This window comes from Phymastichus coffea, unplaced genomic scaffold (genome assembly GCF_024137745.1).
Source record: "Phymastichus coffea isolate CEN01 unplaced genomic scaffold, Cenicafe_Pcof_1.1 PCOF00113, whole genome shotgun sequence".
NCBI lineage: Eukaryota > Metazoa > Arthropoda > Insecta > Hymenoptera > Eulophidae > Phymastichus > Phymastichus coffea.
The window spans coordinates 532518-553457 of NW_026706924.1; the positions used below are offsets into that span (position 1 = coordinate 532518).

Below are 20940 nucleotides of genomic sequence, written 5' to 3' on the forward strand. Positions count from 1 at the left end.
CCTCTTACTCTTTTATTTCCTCTTTCTTCTTTTTGCTCTTTCTTTTTCTCTCCTTTTCTTTCTTTCTCTCTCTTATATTCTCTCTTTCTCTGTCACTCTGTCTCTCTCTTTTTCTTTCTCCCATCCTCCCTCTCTTACTCTTTCCCTATCACCTTCCCTCTCTCACTCTATTTCTTTCTCTCTCCCTCTCTTTTTCTCTCCCTTTCTCTATTACTTTTTCTATATTTTTTTCTATCCGCTTTTTTTCCCTCGCTGTCGTTGTCTTTTATTTCTTCTCTCTTTTTCTGCTCTTTTTTTCTCTATTTTACACTCCTCTCTCTGTCTCTCTCACTCTATTTCTCTCTCTCTCTCTCTCTCTCTCTCTCTTTATTTCTCTCTCTCCCTCTCTTTCTCTCTTTCTCTATTTGTCTCTTTCTTTCTCGCTCTCTTTCTTTCTCTTTCCATCTCCTCCTCTCTTTCTCTCTCTGTCTCTTTCTCTCTCTCTCTTTTTGTCTATACGTGTGTGTGTATTCGCACCAACCCATTCCTTCATTCATTTATATAATGCTCTTTTATTTTTTTTCTTTGTCTACCTCTAACGCACTCATTTTATATCTCATTGTAATTCATTGCGCACGTAGATGAAACAATGTATGTCCATCACTGTTCTAAATTTTTTCTCTCTCTGACGTTCACTAAAACGTCATTGCATGATGTTGTACAAACGTCTGACGCACGAAACCAAAAATTGAAAGTCTTGTTTGTTTTTCCCTTACAGCCTATACGCACATCCTTTATTACATATAATCTTAGAAACGTATAAGCTTTCATGGAAATTGTTAAAAACTGTAAGGACGATTGAACAATTACTTTTTCTATCGATTGATTAAAATCTGTTATTATTTTTTCTTGCACTGATAGTAGAAGGTTTTATGGGTACATAAATTTTTTGTATTTTTTCATTACGATTTACTCAAATATCTTATCGTTTATCAACGAGTTTCAACTGCATCATGTGAGGTTTGTACCTCATTCGAAAGTACCAAATGACATTATAAAGTTAGCTTACTGGATCCAGAGTGCAAAAAATTATATTACATAACATGTAATTCATTAACTTACCCAAAAACCCTTTGTGAATGTTTGCTGTAGCAGCTGCAGCAGCCGTCGCCGCCACAGCAGCAGCAGGTGATAGTCTCATCTCCAGGTTCACCTAGCAGCGACGATTCGAGCAGCTACCAGGAATCGGTTAAAATGAGCCAGCCGTTACAGCATCAACGCGGGCCATTGCCGTCTACCACGTCGAGCATATCTATAAGTGGCAGTGCTTCCATGGCCCCGACGACAAGCAGCAGCAGCAGCATGTACAATGCAATGACTTCGAATAATCCACTGTCGCCATTAAATTCTGCTGGCATTAACAGCATGAGTATGAACATGAAACCACGTCTACACTCCACCAATCCATTTCTTATGATGAGCAATGGCAATGGCAATGGTAATGGCAATAGTGGTAGTAATATTCATCATACTAGTGGCAGCCTCGTACACAGTGCCATCAACTTCTTTAGTAACGGTACCAATGAAGTTGTGACACCAGCAAGTAGCGTCGGCACTGAAGATGGCAAACCCGAAGAAGCTGAACGTGGCGTTGAAGCTGATGCTGAAGCTAGCGACGACGATCACGTACAGAGTTTGAAGAAACAATGAGACGCGGCCCCGCCGCCACCGCGGCGCCTGGTCAATCACTTTATCAATCACCATGCGTACTAAAAAAAAACCGCGTGCGACGAAAATTTTCGATGCGAGCACCATTACATTAATGCCTATCGTTTACAGTAAGAGTGCGTGTACACTTTAGATAAGCAATGTGTATACTTACGATGAGACTTTTGTTAGCGATGCGGATGTAACGTACACAAAAAGGTAAATCTGTGCTGGACCACGATAGATACACGAAGTCGAAGGAAACGAAAACTTGTCGCTGGAATACACATTTCAATCTAAAAGTAGTATATGTTTGGATTTTTTGACTTTTTGATTCAAAAAAAGTCTGATTGCTAATTAGAGAGACGCGATAATGATACACGTACAGATACGGAAAAAAGCGAGTTTTTATACGGGATTATATACCTTCTATATTGCTGGGTTTTTAATCTCCCTCTCATACGGCTAACGCACCTGTACAGGTGACGAACACACACACACACACACACACACACACATACACACACATATATGTTGACTGTGCGCAGTTGTAATCTCGATCACCAAAGATTGAATTCAAAACTAAAAACGAAAAAACATTAATAATAATGATAATTAATACGTTGAATTACGCATAATGCTCGATTTATATACGATATATTATAAATATATACATAATCTGTATGTATATATTGCGTAGACTAGCCACGATATACATGTGCTTTTGATAAAGACTATTACCTTGTAGTGTATTAGCCATGAATTCAGTTGCGAGTATAAGGCATACGTAAAAAATAAAACAATGTGAACGATGAATTATAATGAATGACTAGAAAAAGTTAAAAATGAAATATAAAGTATAAATAATTTTGAAGAATCTGACTTGCGAATCAGAGAATTAATTGTTCTGTTCTTATCTTGGAAAGCTAAAATATACAGACGAATAATTAATCGATCGAAGTCACGTATATATAAAACTGTCATATGTGCATGTATTGACACGGATAAAAGGAAAAGACGACCCGAAATTATATTCAGCAACGGCATAAAAGCGTTATTTACATGCGCATATTGACAATAGATTGATGATGAACGGAAGAAAACCAAAAAAACCTTAATAAGATGAATTTTTAGTTTCCATTGCCTTGAGAATTAAAACGTGAAAAGGATTATCCCTTCTAGATCCGTCATCAATAGTTAGTATTACTAAATTACGCACTTTCTGACCAAATGCTTATGGATTGTCATCGTTCAGAGAAAAAAACCTAAATAAAAACGTAAAAAAAATTAAAATTAAGAAAAATTGTTACAAAACGTAGATCGTTTTCGAACGAAGTGAATCTCAACAAAGATTTGTCAAATATATTTTAAAGCTACCGTAAATAAATACTGTATGATTTTTGACACTTATATAACAAATTTAGTCTTTTTCGTGATCTTTCATTTGCGCATAGCATTTGTGTATAAATATAAAATAGCTCGTGTATAAAAAAAAAGACGAAATGCAGCGTGGAAAACTCATGAATTTTTGCTCAAATTTCAGATTTTCTTAATATTTGCTTAAAATTTTTTAAATTGGATAAGACAGGGTTGAATCAGTTAAATTTTATAAAATTAAAAAATTTTGAAATATCAGTAGTTGGAAATTTTGATTAACTGGTTTATTTAGATATATTTAAATCGATTCAATCCAGAATAAAGATTATCAAAAATAGCGCGAAAGTAAAAATATAACGATATTAATTGCCGTTGCTCATTGACCAAACTAAGTAATGAACGCAAAGCGACTCCTTTGATGATCATATAAACTTGCGTCTCGCGTATTTTTTTCAAATGCACACAAATGTATGATAAACAAAGCATCATCGTTCCGCTAATACTATACATTATAAATTTCCCATTCATCTTGTAATAAAACTATCGTCCGGCGTTGAATGACTCGAATGAGCGTCGAATAAGTGGGCACTCGCAAAAAAAAAAATCCTCATTTCACTTCTTTTCGATAATGATGGTTTTGAAACGTAATAATATAAACGCAGGAGCTGATGATAGTATTTCGTGGAAATTTTATATTATATTTTACTCGGACGAAAAAGTCGCTATCTAGAGATTGGAGCAAGATTAAAAGAATTTGCGCATTTGAATTTCGGTTGTGTGAATATAAATCAAGCGCACTCGACACTGTAAAATGAAAAGAAACATAATAACACAATCTATACTTTTTATAAACATTGATTTTGTAAAAATATGATAAAAATTTCGAAATACTATAAATTAGATCCTTAATTTAGTGAAGCAAGGAATAAATCATTTTTAAAAACAATCACATAAACAATTCTTGTAAGCATTCCAATGCCAAGTACTGATTACGGAAGGTGCTGAAAAAATATATAAATAAATATATATGTGTAACCTCATTTATCGCATACTAATCAGTGCCCATAATTTCGAGTAAACGCGCGATAAAGGTCATTTTAGAACGGGGATAATAGCGAATTGCATTTTCAATAAAAAAAAAGAAGAAAACGAATAATATTATAATATAAGTCCACTGCCGCATTTTGTAACGTCGATTGTTACCACATATGTATACTTATAACCGATTAATTATGTATTTTCACCGAATGCATAAACAAAGAAAAGTTATAGTTAACAAAAGAAGACTTCTCTCATACGATAACATTAAATACACAAGTCCCGCGAAAGATAAACATAAACAATACACTTCGGACAATACATACTAGTCACAACAAAGAAAAAAAGAGAAAAGTTCGCAGATATGTAATTTGTCATAGGTTTGTGGCTCATATCCCGAATTGCGCCACGATTGAATGTTTAGTCGCTATCGATGTCAGTGAATAGTTTATCGACCTAACAAAACAAACAAAAATAAAGTAGTCGTTATGCTGCGTGACTTTCAAGTGATTTTCATTGTTTATGTATCTGTACATTGGATTTTTCGCGCCAAATGTGTATTTAAACATACGCGCCTATTATCAGTTTTTTTTTCTTGTAATTTTCTGATAATATATAATTGTATATTTGTATCATTCAATCCTATATGAAAACAAATAAGTCTTCTAGCGCACATTTTTCGATATTACACTTTGACGAGTTTTTGTACAGTTGAATCCTCCCGTCGTACTGGAATATATCAAAGCAAAGATTGTACTTTTCGCCAAGAATTTCCGAATTTGTGACGAGTAAATGTTAAATCTTTAAGTTTCTAGGGAAACGTGCACTGTATAAAATTATTAAATGATCATGCATGGTGAATTCCGTAATAATAAAACTAGTGACCAAAAAGATCTCGAATTGGTGTTAAAAATAGAGTTAACGAATATGTTCTTGTTAATAATATTAATAAAAAATTATATAATAATTTACATGTTTGTAAATTTAGATCATTATTGATTCAATGCTTACAAACATATAATTCACTTTTGAATTTGTCAGTGACAATTACAACAAGAACAAAACATAAAACTGAATATACCGAAACTAGAAGGCAAAATTGCAATGGTATAATGATTGCTCTTTTACAGAATTCAAAACCGACTCATTTTTAATGAAGCTGCTCAAAAAAATTACTACGTTTAAAATTATAACGGATTTTTAAGAGTTTGTTTGTATTATAAATGTTAGCACTTGGAGTGATGGAAATGATACACGACACCGAGTGTTTTATAAGCATTGTATTTCACATTCTTGATAACTCTGAAGTAATTTTCTTTTATTCTATCTATATTTATATTAATTTATATTACTGATAAAAAGTTCGATTTTTTGTCTTCCTTATAGATGCATTAAGTTGTTTGCCACAAATAACCTGTGTGAACGCAAGGACCACAATTTCACCCATTCATTCATAATGAATTTCTAAACAAACAAGACATTTATATACAGATTTTTCTAAAATTAACAATTAAAGTTAGTAATTAGTTTCATCGGATTGAAACAGTTTGTTTGCGTTTAGATAAAAGAAAATATGGATGTTTGTCATTTGCTCATAAATAAATAAAATGGCTCTAATTATTATCAATGGCTAGTCCATGAAGCATGATATGTAGAAAGTAATAATAGACGAAAAATGTTCTCGATATAATATCATTTAAGAATCTACTTGTCGAACTTTCACTGTTTACATTATTCCTTTCTTTATCGAAAGTTCTGTTCTGTCGATAAAATACCACGAAATTTGTCATCTAAAGAAACATCAAATTTCTATATGAATTTAACAATTATTCTCCGGGTCCAATTAACGAAAGGAGTTTATTGAAATAAGCGTAAATCGAACTGAATATTGGGAGAAAAGTAAATCTGCTCAATCAAGCACTGATTTAAATAATCCTCGATATACTTACAACAATATAAGATTTTTAAAATAATACACATCTTAGCTTTTCCATCTCGTTTATTGATTATTCTGGCCTTGAAGCAATCAGCTTTTCACGTGCAACACGCAGTTTCTAAAATATACCGATAAAATACAAAAATAAAGGAACATGATACAAAAAAGGCTCAATTGAGCTGAAACTATTTTTTTAATTTGGTAAGACAACTGTATAAGCTTGATAAACAAATTTTTGAAATGCTTACATTCAAATTTCATCTGAGCGCTTGTGAAGTGTACATAATCAGAAATTCATGGTCTTTCACCATTAATACATTAAACATTTGTTGGCTTTATGTTAAACATAAAGCCAACAAAACTTCGAAAATATAAAATGTTGAAATGTCTCCTTCTCGTTGAAAAAACCAGAATATTGCACTTTAAAAGAACATATCCCTTCTCATTAGTCGATGCCTCTGATGTACATTTAATAAAAAGTAAATAAAATCGTATTATATTACTGATTGAACACTTTTATGTAATAAAGGGTAACAGAAGTCCATGATCTACATCATACAAGACATCAGACATTTATTCAGTCATTCGTACATTATTGATCACTCAGCGAATATTTTCTAATTTTTCATAAAGTCTAATTGATGCAGATTTAAAAAAATAAGCTTTTAAGAAAATGTATTAGTTTCGAGAATAATTTTTTTTCATGAAAAGAAAATAGTCGATGTGTATGATAAAACTTAAAATGTACACAAGAGACCGTAATCTCAGACATAGTATACATATCATAGAAAAGCGTTTTTTATCATAGAAAATACAAAATTATTCACATTTTGCAAGCTTACTAATTAACTAAGCTTTTCTCGCAATGATAATATAAAAGTACATTATCATTGCGAGAAAAGCGTGTAATGGATCCATCATCATCATCATCGTCATCATCATCGTCATCATAATCATCATCATCATCGTCATTATAATTAAATACAAAACTGCAAGATAGTAAAGGCAAGCAAGTCTTCGTGGATAAAAAAATGGTATAACTAATGTACGCATATCGACACTGAATCAATAAGAATGCTGAATTTATTGGATGTTATTAATCGCTTTCAACGTTATAGCAATGTATAGAGGCAATTTATCAATTTTTCTAGTTGAAAGTTCTACTTTGAATTTTTCTGCAGAATCCGATACAATCTATCAATTTATAAATCTCTGTTCAAAGATAAGAAATAAAAAAAATATTTAAAAAGAACATAAGGTAAGAAAATATAAGGCTTATATATAAAATGTAGGCGCATTTTCGATTTGTTGAATACATATCCATTATGTACGAATGAAAGCCCTTTTATCCTCTAAGAGTGATAAAAGTTATATATTTAACGAATACCTTGAACATTAATATCACAATCGCACAATTCATCGTCAAACCCATAATCATTAGAGCGATAAAAAAGAATACTGAACACACATAAAAAACGAATGCTATATCGATTTAAGAATGCGCGAGAAATAATATTTAAAATAGTTATAATGTAATGAACCACAAAAGAATTAGTAAACGAGCAAAAAAAGAAGGAATTTAATGTCAAGCGTGCATATATATACGTACCTTCGTAGTTTTTGTGGATGAATTTAAATACGAAAAGAAAAGAAAGCATAAAAGTAATGTCAATGATGAAGATTAAACACAATTAAAACGATAATATTGAAAGGAAACATCGTGATTGACAGAAAACGATTGCAAGAAACTTAGAATTATTTTTATTTTCAATCCTATTCTCATTGCGCTTGTAATAGGGAGAAAAATTTGGGCTTCTCTTGAAGTCTTCTCTATTCATCGTGTAAAATGGAGCGATGCACATGTAAAAGCAAATAAAAACATAGCTATCAAAGCATGGGCAAGTGTAACGCGACTTAAACATACGAAGTAAAAATATTATCAATGTACGAAAAAGTAATTAAGTCGCTCTGAGAATTGATATTCTATAGCATGCATATTATACGTGCATATAAATAAATGCGAATGAATGTGCATGAACAATGTGAATATAAGTGTGTGAGGAAGCGATCGATGACAGAAGCGTTATAACAGAAAAATTGACGATCGTGATATTTATAAAAAATAAAGAAGAAAGGAAAATTGTAATTATCATGAGCGCGTCATAAATAACATTGTGTACCGGCAGGCAAGTACATAGACGAAAAACAATCCGCCACATATATAATCCTCTAGTCTTTATACGTGCGAAGCAAGACATCCCATCAGGTATACATACATATAAAAAACACACGTATATATATATATATACACACACATATACATACACGTATACATATTACAGATATGTTATATTATTCAATGTATATTACGATTATAAAAGAAACAAAAAATGTAAAGGCAAGTATTTCCGTTGTACACGCGGCATTTCGATGAAAACAAAAAAATTTTCGTGATTATATTACGCTAGCGAACTGATCATTATCACCATGTACTATTTCAATTGTAAGCTAAACCATGTGTGAATGTGTATTGATGCGACGATCAATGAGTTTGCATAAATAGAAACTTGACAGTATACAGATGACCGACCGGTAAAATTACTATTATAGACATTAAGAATCTTCGTGTGAATGAACAATTATGAATGGAATAACATTTATAAGCTATGATAAATAGTTGAATTGAAATAAAGCTTTGTTTTCAAATTATTGTAGAATATTGGCACATCGTACGCGTTATAGCACAAGTAAACACATCTTTCGTGATTTTTGAATGTATAATAGCTTATGAAAATTAATTGGTGTAGTAAGAAAGTGTCAATTGCAAAACTCGAAAAGACAACAGAATAAACAAATAAACGCGAAGTAGTGCAACAGGTACACAAAGTAAATAAAAAGTAAAGAGAATAATTATTGCTACAGTTGATAAAAGAAAAAATGCTTCATCTTAATTAACTATAAAACTAGTTGAAAACATATTCGAAAAGACGCGATGATGATGAGAGACACGGGCAAGCTAGTCACTTGTACACTTGTTGTTTCGTTGATTGTTTTGCATAAATTTTATTAGTGAAATAATAAAAAAAATGAATAAACACCGTTACCAAGTCTCGTGCAGAGCGCAAGAGTCGGTGAATTTTTTTTGCGATAATTTCGCAATAACTGAATCATCGCCTGATAAAGAATCTTTCTTAACGGTCGTCGAAATGACTTATAACGGCGACTTTAAGTTGTTTTATAACGTTAGTTGAAAACGTTAAAAGTATGCATGTTAATTTCTCACTATGGTACCTCATAAATAACTAGTTAAATAATTCTTTTGTAAATACTTAGTGATGTTGTTGAATAATTGTTTTGGAGATCTATTTATTTAATATAGAATTGATTGATTTAACAGATATGATTTGACGAGCTTTGCTCAAAATGGTTAGTTGCTAATTGGTAAAATTATTATCTTGCTACTTATTAAATTATAAGTATATCTTTTAAAATTGAAAAGAGCAATTTCAGTGCGAGTGACTGGTTTGATGATCAATTTTGTATGTATTTTAGTTTTTTAATTCTGATTTAATATATTCACAACTATCAAATTGACAAAGGTTTGCTATCAATTTGATTTTTTCGTTTTAATTGTAAATAAATAATTATCCCTAATTGCATTGATTTTGTTATATTTGATCAAAACTCAAAGTTTCAATCAAAATAATTTATTGTTCTGTTTCGCGTTCAAAGAAATTTTTTTAGGACAAATATTGTAAAAAGGTAATTTCTATTTTTAATTATTCAGAGAGGAGGTTGGATATAAATCTACGGGTTTGCGATGTAAACTTTGGTCAATTCGAAGAGTCAAATTTACAGATAGAAACGAGAGGAAAAAATAACGGCACGCGGAGAATTTTAAGCGCTTCTAAAAGTGTACGCTGTCGACAATTTAAGTGTAAGAATAGGAAAAATAGCGAGATAAAAAGATAGGAAAATCCGCGTGAGGCGCGAGACATGGTCACGGCGTGAAACCGTTGCAGTGACAGTACTATTTTTCTAAGTTGCAAAATATAAAAATGCGTAATGGAATAAATTAATAACGTTGCATTGTCGTTATTAGAGTATATATTAATAGAATATATCGAATATTTTAAAAGAAAACTTAGGAACAGAGAGTGCAAAAGAAAGACGTGGACTTATATGTAAACGAAAAACAAAAGTGGTAATATTGACGGTCGGTCGTCGAGAAAACTTGAGTTTTGCATTATATGATCGTAACGTTGATACTACAATAAAAAAAAAGCGAACGCTTGAATATAATATTAAATTTATTGACTGTATAATGCGAGCGACGTTATATATTTATTGTTGCGAGCTACGACCCAAGTAAGTGAGAATATCGTAGACGATTAAAACTTACGAAAAAAAAAGGAATAAGCAAGATGATCTATCTTAAGAAGTGTTGTTATGGGAAAAAATCTCTCATCTCGTAGTGCATGAGTTGTGTGAAGTAAAAAAGATTAAAGAAGTGAGAATGAGAAAGATTATAAATTATCAAATCGTTCTGTCAGTCACCTCAAACCTATGATATATTATACAATGTCATGATACTATGCTGCCATATAATATAAATATATGTCTACGATAAGGAAACAGTATATGACTAAAGACGAAAAAGTAAAAAAAATAAATATGTTATAAGCACGGCGGTGATGACGTCATAACAATTATTTTTACTGATCTATTTATTGTTCCTAAAGTTATCCCATCCTCAAATTTTTCATGTGAAAGAATGAGAAAAAAAGTGTATACGCGTGGATCAGTTTTTCAATTTACTCTAAATAAAATTTATAAGATAATTTTCATTTGAATTACGAATACGCTCCCTCTTTTATACGTTTTACAGTTTTATATGATTAGATTTTTTTTAGTTCTAATTAGTCAAACTTTTACGAATTTAAAAAAATACTCATTTTGTGTAAACGTTACATATATTTGGAATCTATAAAGAAACCAATTTTATGTACATCTGAATTGAATCCTGACTGAAATCATAGGAATCTGCTCACGTAAGAATTAATATATATTTCAAAGTTTAGTTATAATTACTCAATAAAAAAGGCGGATCTTTTATAAGCTCGATATGCTCTATTTCAACGTGAAATTGCTATATTTTAATGTATCATTATATCAGAATCTATTATAATAAGCGGATAGTTTAATTTTATCAAAAAATTTTAGGTGTTGTAATCATTAGAATGTATTATTAATGAAATTTTTTTCACATTTTAAATTTGAAACTTTTGAATATCAGTACAGTCAATCTAAAATTTTTATATGAGTATCACTTCCCCATTCAAATATTGAAAAAAAAACGTAATTTATAAGAGTTATAGAAAAACTTGCTACTCAGCAAAGATAATTTTACCTTTTTTATGGTAGAACATCAATGAGAGAATGATGACGCTCGTTTCAAGGTTCTCGGACTGAAGACTCGGAAAATTAATTAATTATATATAAATGAATAGGTTGATTGTGTTTCAATTCGTACAATGTAATTTATTTGCGCGTCAAAATAATTTTTTTACATGATATGCGATAATAATTTGTACGATATATACAAAATTATGTTAGCTGCTTTTCTTGCTTTAGGATTTTGAACAATTATCAAGGTTTTTCAAATTTGATCGACTTACGTAAAAATCTTACAAGTGTAAATCTCGCACGAGCTTTATTTACAAAAATACATCTTTCACAAAACGTGTCAATAAGAATTTTTATTTTCAATAAGTACTTCGGTTTTACACTTTGTTTCGGTGCAGATACAGCTTTAAGAATATTTTTACGTTGTCTTTATTTTTTAATATTTCAACAAGTCGATCAAATGGTTTTTCCTGAATCACGAGTAACACTCAGGATGTATTTATTATTAAATTAGACTTGTAAGGACGTATTTGAATGAACGCTTTCCACGATGATATTAGTGAACACTCAGCCAGCGGTAATATATTAGCAATAATTCAGAAAGAGTGTAAATTAATATTTTAAAGTTTTAAGATACATTATATTTTGCGATTTGTATGAGTAATGCGATGGGTGAACAATCATAATCGATTTTGCAATTACGAAACATTTTTCCTTGTCAAAAGATACAGTATTATTTGTGGTATATCAATACCATATAAAAAAATCGCTAAAGTGAACGCAAGCTTCCATCTCTCAAAATCAAACATCCAAATGAGCCAAAAGAAGGGAGAATCACAAAACAAAAACTTGAGATCCTCATGTTTCCTCGATTACTTAACTCGAGCTCGATCAGACTCCTTAACGAAAGTGGAGCTTCGATTAATTTCACTACCTGCGAGCAGCTAATCGACGACGTCTAAAAATCGCTGTTCGAAAGCCGCTCGGCCAGTTTTGTTTTGCACACGCAGCTGCACACGGTACGACCTCAGTCATCGCGACGAGTTACGCGCGCATGGAGTTTCCCAATTTCGATCTCTCTCATGCTAATTAACCGGCGCGATTACACCGTTTTCAATCGATATTCGAGTGTTTTTTTTCAATGTGAATACCCACTATCATGAGTTGCTAATTGAGATACGGTGTGCAAATTTTGGCACGTGGAGAGCTGGCTCCTTTATTGACAGGGTGCTAATATCATGAGCAATTGTTAGCTTTTTTTAGCTATATTTAATAGACGAATGTGCTGATATTTTAATTCGAAGACCATTTTCGGTTCATGTGACAAGTATAGAACTTGATTTTCTCTATTACATTTTATGCAATGAATATTTGATAAAGTACGATTTACAAGTATAGTGTTATTCTTATTTCGTGCACCTAAAAATGTAAATAATCTTATTGCGTGCCGCTTATTTAAGCGAAAGTCAGTATATGAAGAATAAATTAAGAGAATCAGCACACGGATCTTTTCAAGGTTTTATGACTAAATGTCTCTCGTAGAAAACTCTTTAGCAAGGGAAAGAAGGAATAATAAAAATGATTAGGAATTGGAAACCCAACAATTATCATTGAGCAACATCCTGAAGAGACGTTCTTCTTCTATGCGTACAGCATCGGTGAAAGCTGCTACTGCGGACTCTCCAAATTGCATGCGATTGTCGCGCGCTCGCGCATTACACAACACCGAATATTGCGGTCAGGCGAAAGTTGCAACGCGTTTATGTCGTTAAGGTAGGGTTCTACGCCGGCTGCGACTGCAACAGAGTTAATGAGATGCTGCGCGAGTCTCGAGTTTGGAGCTTGCAGCGTTAGTAAGTACATTTATCTCGGCTACGTTGTTGTTCGAATATTCAACTTAAAGAAAATTAGCTTGCGAATTTTTTTTTTTTTGATTATGCGAGTTTTTTCTGGGTTAAAGACTGTTAATTATCTGAACCTGTTGGCAGCTTGATTTTAAATACTTTGAGCAAATAATTTAAAAAGTCAATTTCGTAAATTTTTGAAACAAAATTTTTTATTTTACAGTGTTTATTTTCCGAAAAAATATAGCATGATTTATCCTATTTTTAAAACTTAATTCTGTCGATTTCGAATTAGATTGAGTAACTGAAGCTAATACTATTTAAAATAGAAACATTCAAACATGTGAAAGTAAACTATATGTTGCCCATGCTCTAATTGCTAATGAATTCCAGACAGCGGAGTACAATTTTTCGACTTATTCAGGCGAAACTGCTTCGAATTAAGACTCCTTCATTGGGAGTCATACTTTCACTCAACCTATTAATCATATTAACGCGCAAACCAGTTTTCTAAATATTTCACAAGAGAGCAAAATCATTGAATATCATTCGGTTCCCATAACTTCGTTCGCTACCAAAGTCGTCATTGTCTATTATTTATTATGCTAGTGTCATTAGAACTCGAACAATTATGTTTCGCTCGTGGTCACAGTTTCAACTTTAGTGTCTCGGTTCAGATTGTTGATTCTAGTAAACAGATGTAGTGCTATTTTCAATTGTAACATAGTCACTTACATTTTGTAACTAATTATTCAAAAATTCATTAACTTCAAGCTTGACGTAAGAAATAATTTATTTTTCAATAAGTAGAGCAAAATCTTATGGATTCCATAACAAATTAATCTTTTTCAGTACAGACAGATAACAACTTTGTCAGCGTAAGTAGTAAAAAAGATCCTTAACCCTTTATCGACACAACACGAAGAAAATAAAGAAAGCCAGTCGTCACGGAGTCCAAACCAAAATCTCCCAGTTCAAGGTCAAGAGAAAACATGAAACGAATGTTAGTTTTGCTTTCGATACTTCTGACCGTCGTCAGTATCCGTCACAATGGTAATATCATCATACATTCGTGATGTAAATATTCTTTTTGACAAAAATAATTTTGGATAACGTAGTTTCTAAATTTTCAATTAGTGCACTATTACTTTTTCCTTATAAATATTAGTAGGAATTGTTAATAGATAGCGATAAAGTTTTTCTCGATTGACCTATAACAGTTCTGTTAGAACGAGTGTATTTTTTATAAAATCTTATTTATTATGTAAACACAATTTATGATATATAGCTAGAATTTATTTCTGCCAATATTGCAAAAATTAATAGCTAAACTACGTGGTTGTTAAAAAAGATTGCAGTAATACATTTTTCATTGATATTACGAAAGCTATAGTAAAAATAGTAATATAAAAGTTATCTAACAATTTGACAAGGCAGTAACGACTGTTTTTTTTCCAAATGATTTCTAGTTAAAATGCCGGAGAAAGGGAATCGAATGCTGATGCACCGCCGATTAGGCAATCGAGAAGTCGGCCAGAGAGTGTGTTATGGTAAGGTTTAATATTAATTAATAGATAACGATTTAACAAGTCATGAGATATAACTGCTTATTGCAAATAATTAAAAGGTAACGACAAACGTAATGACAATATTTTAAGGACTTGTGGAATATAACTTATAATCCTTGATTTATATTGCTTAGTAAAGATAAAAGTAAGCCAAACATTTTTCATTTTAATGCATTCAATAGTTTTCGCCTAATAGTATATTCAATAAAAACAAAATTTTGAATTTTTACAATCGAATAAATTGACCTTGATCATTTTTTATTCCCAGTTATAATGATCCAGGGATATGTTCAACTTCGAATTTTACTATGTCAATAGAAAATAATTAATTTTTCAATTTTTGGCGTCGTAGAACCCCAAGATAAATTATATGCCATTTCAATAAAACTGTATGGTAAGGGAAAAAAACGCTGAATGTTCAAACACACGTACAAATTATTATTTGTACGTGTGTTTTAATTAAGTGTTTTTAATCGTTTATTCAAAATGCATTCTTCTTTCGAGGGTAATATTTTTCAACATTTTGAGGAAAAATTCTTGTATAATATTAAAAATTTAGCTTAAAGAAGAAAATATTTTTTTCAAGAGTACCTCCGAAGAGACTTTTCGTTTTGGAAATAACAATATTTGTCTATTTTGGAAACTTTTTCTTATTATACAATAATAATGATCAATTAAGCTAACCATTATTTTGATTCGTCTTTAGAACTTCTTGGATGTTTCTCTGATCGTCAACCTTTGGCACTAAAACGTCCACCACAATCGCCAAATGTAATTAAGACTCAGTTTCACTTGTACACTCGTGAAAATCGTGATGAACCCGAAGTACTCGCCTACGGTGATAAACTTTACTCGATGAACCATTCAAAGTTCAACGCAAGTCGTAAACTCAAAGTCATCATCCACGGTTTCAAGGGTAGTGGTAACAACAACGAAGCTCTCGAAGGAGTTCATGCTTTTCTGGACTTGGTAAGATTATTTCTTCGTCAAGATAAAAACGTTCTCGTCTCTTTGCCTTTCGCAGAGTAATGGTAAGTGAGTATATCACAAGATATACCACAATAGGGTGAGTATAAAAGAGTGAGTATATCACAATAAGGTCAAATCGCTGAAGAGATAGATGAATTATGCTCTGTTTATTCATTCGCTGCTGAAAGTTAAGCTGTTTTCCGTTAAATTCTAGGAAGACGTTAATGTAGTGATAGTTGACTGGGCTAAAGGAGCAGGATCAACTTATGGTCTTGCCGTATCTAACGTCGAACTCGTTGGAAGACAATTAGGTCTTATTCTACTCGATGCAGTTCACATGGGTATTCTCCCATCGAATATGCATTTAATAGGATTCAGCTTGGGTGCTCACGTAGCTGGTTGCGCATCTGAAGTTTTGAAAAGACATGGACTTCTCATAGGACGTATTACTGGATTAGATCCAGCGTCGCCTTTTTTCCGTGTTCATCTGTTCCGAGAAAAAGCAAGAAAGTTAGATTCATCAGACGCGAGACTTGTTGATGTAATACATACCGATGGCTCAGCAGATTTTGCCGATGGCTTTGGTCTATTAAAACCGATTGGTCATATAGATTTTTTTCCGAATGGTGGGAGACAACAGCCTGGTTGTAACGATATAAAAAATTCGGTTGTGGTGTCACATCTCAACGGTGGGTGTCAATTTTAGTTAATAAGTCTGATTTGAATTAGCATTGTCATGAAATGGTTATTTTTATAAATCAAGATTAATGATATGAGTTTTTATGAGATTGGCGGAAAAAATTTGAAATTACTGTCTTTTTTCAAGTTTATACAATGTTACTCAGTAAAAAAACATTCTAATCAACGTTTTCACAATCCATCAGCTGGAGCTATTAACGGCCATGTGGCTGTTCAATTTAATTCTATATTATAAAAACTTAATCAGTTAAAAGCGCACGTTTTAGAACCTGCTTGATTATTTACATAACTTCTCATCACCGAGCAAATAAATATAGTAAATTTACGAAAAAAGAGATGTTCCCCAAAGGAAAAGATCCAAGAAGCCTGCAATCGTTCAATTTTATTTTAGAGGACAGCCTTGACATTCATATAGCCTGCAGTCATGTGCGCTCGTGGTTCCTGTTCGTGGAGAGCCTTCGAAGTCAATTTGGCACGTGTCAATTCTCAAGCTGGTCATGTAAACGACGTTTTGGTAGTTACGTCGCTGGCTCATGTTTCCCACCTGAGGATATTGTTGCTGCGCCAGAGATGGGTTATGCAGCAAATAAAGGACCTTACGGTCAATTTTATTTAACAACTAGAGCCGAACCACCATATTGTGGATATCCACTGCGGGCTGCTGTAAAAGTTGCTAATGATGAATTCAGGCCAAAGGGCATACTATGGGTAACAATGGAAAGTGGAGGATCGAATACAACCTTCAGAGTTATTTGCGAGTGAGTTTTGCGAAAAAAATAATTTTTAGGTCATTGGATTTGGTTATGGCAAGTGAATTTTTTCAATTCGTAGTCAAGGAGCGTTACCACCTTTATCAAGTTTAAGTAACCGAAACAGTTTACAACCTACATTCTACGACATTGAAGCCACAAACTTCGGAACTTTCGCTGCAAATGCCAGTAACGTCTTAGTCAGAGTTATATTTGAAGCCGAAGATGTGCCCGAGGCGGAATACTCCAAGGTCTTATTCGTTGAAAAATTATCTCTTGAAGACAGAAGAGGCCACAGGTATTATACACCTGTACAAAATAGTATCTGTAAATAAAATACACAGTTTCTTACGCAATACTTCTTTCCTCCTTTCAGGTGGGAACTTTGTGCTAAAAACTTAGGCTTAGGCGCTGAAGAACAAGTTTTAATGTTGAAAGAGGAGATCTGTTCGTTGTGATAATTATTTACACCGAGAAAACTTGTTAAGATAAACAATTTTGTAGAATTGTTTTACCTAACATATTTATGTAGTTAAATTATTTAACTCTATTTATCGAATTTGATAAACAAAATTTTTTCCGCTGAATTTCTCTAAATTTATTCACCGTTCTCTCGAATACCGATTTTTAAATGTGTCGTAACTGTATTCTCAGCGAGATAATTTGCGGCTCACAATTTACTTGTGGCCTCTTGCAACAATGTAGGTCGCCCGCAGCTTACGTGAAACCATCAGTCTCTCCATTTTTAGAAAAAACAAAGATCGTGCTAATCGCGCTAAATTTTTTTTCAACATCATCACATCTGTCATACTAATGAGTTTCTAAATGAGATATAGAAGTCTTAATGGCGTGGAGCTGAAAAATCTTTGTTTATACTTTCTTTTATAAAAGTAGGATTTTGTAAGAACTTTTAGCCATATTAATTTATGGAAGCGTTACTATGGTCATCGTAAATGATTAAATGAAATAATTACAAATGAAATTGCGAAATAGACATGTAGAAAAGGACAACGACAACAAAAGCAAACTAGCACAAGTTAGTTATGGTACAATCAACATGTTATATAACATAGTCAATCTTGGCATTGCTAGATTTCTCAACTTTTTGGAAGTAGTATTATAAAATCATGCAAGGAAACCCAATAGAGAGTCTGAAGAAATCGGTTTTTTCGTGACGTAATTTGATGAATCGGAAAATTATATAAAATTTTGTTTATTTCTTTTCAGACCAACAAGCTAAAAAATTAATAAATATCAATGTTTAAAAAGAAATGCACAAATGTTTATGTTAAAAAACTTGATCTTATATTTTTAAATTCATAACAAGCCGTAAAATATGTACATAATTTTATTTCATTCGCAGATGCACATTCAAATAACTTAAATAATCTATCAGTCAATCAAGCTAACAACTATAATAACAATATACATCAATTCAACTAAAACACATTATACAACCAAATCAATATAGAAGAAAAAGTCTGATTCCCTCGATCACGCATCCGCATTTAATAAGAACCAATAACGAAAATAGTACGTAACGCACCTTACATATTTGAGAATGTTATAGACGAAATCATAAAACTCGCAAGATGTGCATAATGAGATCGGAAAACGAAAAAAAAAACTCTATCTACAATCGAATAAAAAATTAACTAATTTACGACGTTTTAGTATGAGTGTCGCTAAAACCATTTTTCGTGTTGTCGAAATTTGTTGGCTCGATAGTTGCTTTGCGAGCAATTTCAGCGGCATGTTCGTGGCTACCATCGCCACGATTAGCAATGGTCATTTTGACAAGCGAATCCGATGGTTCTTTAAGATCGTAAGCCCAACCGATACGAGCGAAAAAGTCGATCAATTTGGTGGTGAGATTAAAACGTCCACCGCCGATTTCAGCTGCACGATAGTCCGACGGGAAGACATGATGATAATTATGCCAGCCTTCACCCAGGGACACGTAAGCCACAAAGTTACTCTCGACGGGTGAGATGTGCCTGCAAAAGAAATTGAAACCAAACGATCGTAAAGCAAATGTTTAACTTTCAAAATGAAAAATATGATAACTGCGAGTTCTGTTTGAAGAAGTAATGTACCTGTCATAAGGTTTGTTGCCGAAAAAGTGAGCGAAGCTGTTGACACACCAGGTGGCATTGAGCACGTACATGTATCTGCTCAGTTGGAACAGTATGGTAATAACCCAATCTTCGTTCCAGCAAAAGACAGGCACGAGAATGGGTATGACGAAGCAGACGAGCACTTTATACAGCATGAAATGACGCTCGAAAAAAGCGGCGACAGGCTCATTATAGATATCACTCACATCGAGTTGACGTCCCTTTCTAATCACGTCTGGATGTTTTTTAAGCATCAACCAACCAACGTGAGCGAAAAAAAAACCGCGGTTGCTGTTATGCGGGTCCGCGTCAGTCTCGGAATACTTGTGATGTACTCTATGATCTTTCACCCATTGAACAATTGAATTCTGTATACCACAGGAAAAAATTGAAACCCTGAGCATTTCAACTTTTATTGAGCTATGCTAATTTTGAAATATTTACCTGTCCGGCGGTCAAATAACAAATTGCCAGGATGATTTTTAATGGTGTCTTGGCTTTGTAAGCTTTGTGTGTCCAATAGCGATGAACACCACCTGTTACGCCGAATGCAGCCATCATTCCTAACATGAATGCTAAACTCATTACAATTAATATTTAGTTAGTAGCGAAAATCACTATTAAAAAAAATATTGAAAATGAAAACTTACTCCATAGGAATAATCTCAGATTTTGAACATATGGGAAGTAAACTACGAAGCCATAAATTCCTAAAATGTGCAAAATTGTAATCATAACAACGTTTGCCCATTTGATGTCTTTTCGAAAAATAAATGACGGTTTTTTTTCTTCTTTCTCTTCAATTGGTTGACTCTTGATAACTTTTGGATTTGATTGCTTGATTGGTGGAATAGACACAATTGGAGATTGGCTGGCCTCGTTTATTATAACGGGCATAAGGGTACCGTTAACAATATTTGGAGCCATTTTTCTTTTATTACTGGCTGTAAGAAACGAAATATCGAAAATAAGTCAGTTTTTTCGCGTTTAATTAATCCATTTCGTTCATTCCAATTTACTTGACTTTTTAAATCTCAAATTGTCCAATTTTTTCTAAATTAAGAATAAGTAATTTACTAAAAGTGGCAAAACTCACCTTAACTTGTCGACAAATACAAATTTTCCTCAATCACAATAATAAGAAATTATTTTCTCACAATATTAATAGACACGAACGTTCAAAAAACAACTAATTTTCGAAGTATTTTTCCAAAATCACTAGAGATCCACTCTCGACGATGCTATCACGTTAAAAGTATGAATAAATCACTGTGCCGAAATCGCGCGAGCACGGCTTAAATACAGGCCCCCCCTTGTCAGTAAACACAAGAGAGGCAGCGTTTCGACGTTGACGCCGTTACCCCCCTACCATCTCAATGCTCACAAATGATGTGTGCGTGCGATTTTCGGTTATCCGTGATAGCTATCGCCGCACCGCGTCAACATATCAGAGGCTCCGCAATCAGTCAATAAGTGAATAATTTATTTACCCATGGTTTAAGTTGTAAGTTATTTGATACGTTGAAAATCTATGTTCCATACATGCACTCA

At 32.8% G+C, this 20940-nt stretch overlaps 3 protein-coding genes across 11 annotated transcripts in view; 2 read left to right on the forward strand and 1 right to left on the reverse strand.

The window, feature by feature from the left end:
* The window catches only part of LOC131670685 (rho GTPase-activating protein 100F-like), a 51860-nt gene extending 41032 nt beyond the window's left edge, over window positions 1–10828 (forward strand). For 6 of the 9 annotated variants that reach the window (XM_058946489.1, XM_058946488.1, XM_058946492.1 and 3 more), the window contains one exon: window positions 1132–10828. In XM_058946489.1, the coding sequence (XP_058802472.1) occupies window positions 1132–1689 (558 nt within the window). In that variant the 3' untranslated portion in view covers window positions 1690–10828. The remainder of the gene's footprint in view (window positions 1–1131) is intronic. The other 3 variants (XM_058946490.1, XM_058946495.1, XM_058946496.1) reach the window with 3 other exon arrangements.
* A 3451-nt stretch (window positions 10829–14279) lies between these two features.
* Window positions 14280–17747, forward strand: LOC131670655 (pancreatic triacylglycerol lipase-like). The gene is made up of 7 exons (XM_058946421.1): window positions 14280–14340; window positions 14757–14837; window positions 15562–15824; window positions 16039–16513; window positions 16915–17281; window positions 17355–17570; window positions 17649–17747. Exons 1-7 carry the CDS (start codon window positions 14280–14282, stop codon window positions 17728–17730), a joined length of 1545 nt encoding a protein of 514 aa, XP_058802404.1. The 3' UTR covers window positions 17731–17747.
* An 807-nt stretch (window positions 17748–18554) lies between these two features.
* Window positions 18555–20686, reverse strand: LOC131670654 (acyl-CoA Delta(11) desaturase-like). The gene is made up of 5 exons (XM_058946420.1): window positions 20486–20686; window positions 20040–20333; window positions 19834–19964; window positions 19369–19757; window positions 18555–19269 (listed from the first exon to the last, which is right to left on the reverse strand). The coding sequence occupies exons 2-5, from the start codon at window positions 20314–20316 to the stop codon at window positions 18933–18935; spliced, it is 1134 nt and encodes a 377-aa protein (XP_058802403.1). The 5' UTR covers window positions 20317–20333; window positions 20486–20686; the 3' UTR covers window positions 18555–18932.
* Between the last annotated feature and the right edge of the window lie 254 nt (window positions 20687–20940).